The sequence below is a fragment of the Pterocles gutturalis genome, unplaced genomic scaffold (genome assembly GCF_000699245.1).
Source record: "Pterocles gutturalis isolate BGI_N339 unplaced genomic scaffold, ASM69924v1 scaffold29127, whole genome shotgun sequence".
In the NCBI taxonomy this organism is placed as follows: Eukaryota; Metazoa; Chordata; class Aves; order Pterocliformes; family Pteroclidae; genus Pterocles; species Pterocles gutturalis.
In genome coordinates this window covers 1,636-3,097 of record NW_010109000.1, presented here as the reverse complement: position 1 = coordinate 3,097, position 1,462 = coordinate 1,636, and the positions used below count along the sequence as shown (strand labels likewise).

At 54.9% G+C, this 1,462-nt stretch overlaps 1 protein-coding gene across 1 annotated transcript; it reads right to left on the bottom strand.

The window, feature by feature from the left end:
- Window positions 1-913: 913 nt before the first annotated feature.
- Window positions 914-1,300, bottom strand: LOC104461301 (histone H2B 5-like). Its single transcript, XM_010072837.1, has one exon. It carries the CDS (start codon window positions 1,292-1,294, stop codon window positions 914-916), a length of 381 nt encoding a protein of 126 aa, XP_010071139.1. The 5' UTR covers window positions 1,295-1,300.
- Window positions 1,301-1,462: the final 162 nt, after the last annotated feature.

Genomic DNA, 1,462 nt, shown 5'->3' with positions numbered 1-1,462 from the left:
TGGCCCCACCTCATCTCCCCCATGCTTACAGGGGAAGGGAGCACCCAGGCAGCATTGAGGAAGGAAAAGTCTCTGAAAAGCAGCAGAATTAGCAATGTCTTGCACATCAAGGCAAGTTCTAAAGCAGGCAAAGCAGCAGCTGGGGAAGGTAGTGACCCAGCCCCAACATGCCCCCTTGTCCGTCCATCCACCTTGGCATAAGGTGGGAGGCAGCGGCCAGCTCCAGCACGCACACCCTCAGCCTGCTCGATGGCTCATCCATCGGGAGCGATGAGGAGGAACAGTGCTTGGTAGCACCCCGGGCCATCCGCCGGCCTGCCAGGCTCGCTCTTCAAAACAGGCTGTCGAGCACAGATAGCTGTTGAATCAATACAGACTTCATTCTACAGCCCGCACCTGGTAGCTCTCGATGCCACTTCTGCTGGCACGGGGTGGGCTGTGCCGCCGTACACCGGGATGGATCCGGGCTATGAGGGAGAGGACACCGGCGCTGGCTCCTCAGTGCCTGTCTTGGATGACTGTGAGAAAGCAGCCAAACAGGAAGACTTCAGAGACAGTGCCTCTGTGTTGCCGCTGCCAATCTCCCCCACCAGTGCCAAACATGCAGGTTTGCCAAGCACAGAGGAGAGTTTGGATATACTGCAGTCGGTCAGTCCTTTGGATGAGATGTGAAAGCAGAGGCCTCCTCCACCAGCCCCACAGAACCCACTGCAGGTCCTGAACAGACCATAAAAATCAGCCGACATCCAGACCGCCATCTCCTCTTCCACCAGCCAGCTTCTCACGCCCATCCCGAGGCTGTAAATTGCTGTGGATAATAGATAGCTGTGACGTTTATCCGGACTGTGGCTGCCTATCTGTGCTTGCGCGGAAGGTCCGGTGTTTGATGGTCCATTGGAGAGGTGGTGTCTGGCTACTTGGAGCTCGTGTACTTGGTGACAGCCTTGGTGCCCTCTGACACAGCATGCTTGGCCAGCTCTCCAGGGAGCAGCAGGCGTACGGCCGTCTGAATCTCCCGGGAGGTGATGGTGGAGCGCTTGTTGTAATGGGCCAGGCGGGAGGCTTCTCCAGCGATGCGCTCAAAGATGTCGTTAACGAAGGAGTTCATGATGCCCATGGCCTTGGAGGAGATGCCGGTGTCAGGGTGGACCTGCTTCAGCACCTTGTAGACATAGATGGAGTAGCTTTCTTTTCTGCTCTTGTGTCGCTTCTTATCGCCCTTCTTCTGGGTCTTTGTCACTGCTTTCTTGGAGCCCTTCTTGGGGGCAGAGGTGGACTTCGCTGGCTCTGGCATCCTGAGAGCTCTTTCTCTGGGTCTTGGAGCTGCTTGGAAAGAACATCAAAAAATCAAATTACTTTTTATTCTACAGGATAGTTTTACTGAAAGGTGAGAGTCTGAGTCACAGATAAGTGACATCTCTGAATCTGAGACAAACACCCCATACAAACATTTTCGAACTGC

Excerpts from the sequence above, each read along its gene's own strand:
- LOC104461301 (XM_010072837.1), bottom strand. The coding sequence starts at position 1,294 with ATGCCAGAGCCAGCGAAGTCCACCTCTGCCCCCAAGAAGGGCTCCAAG.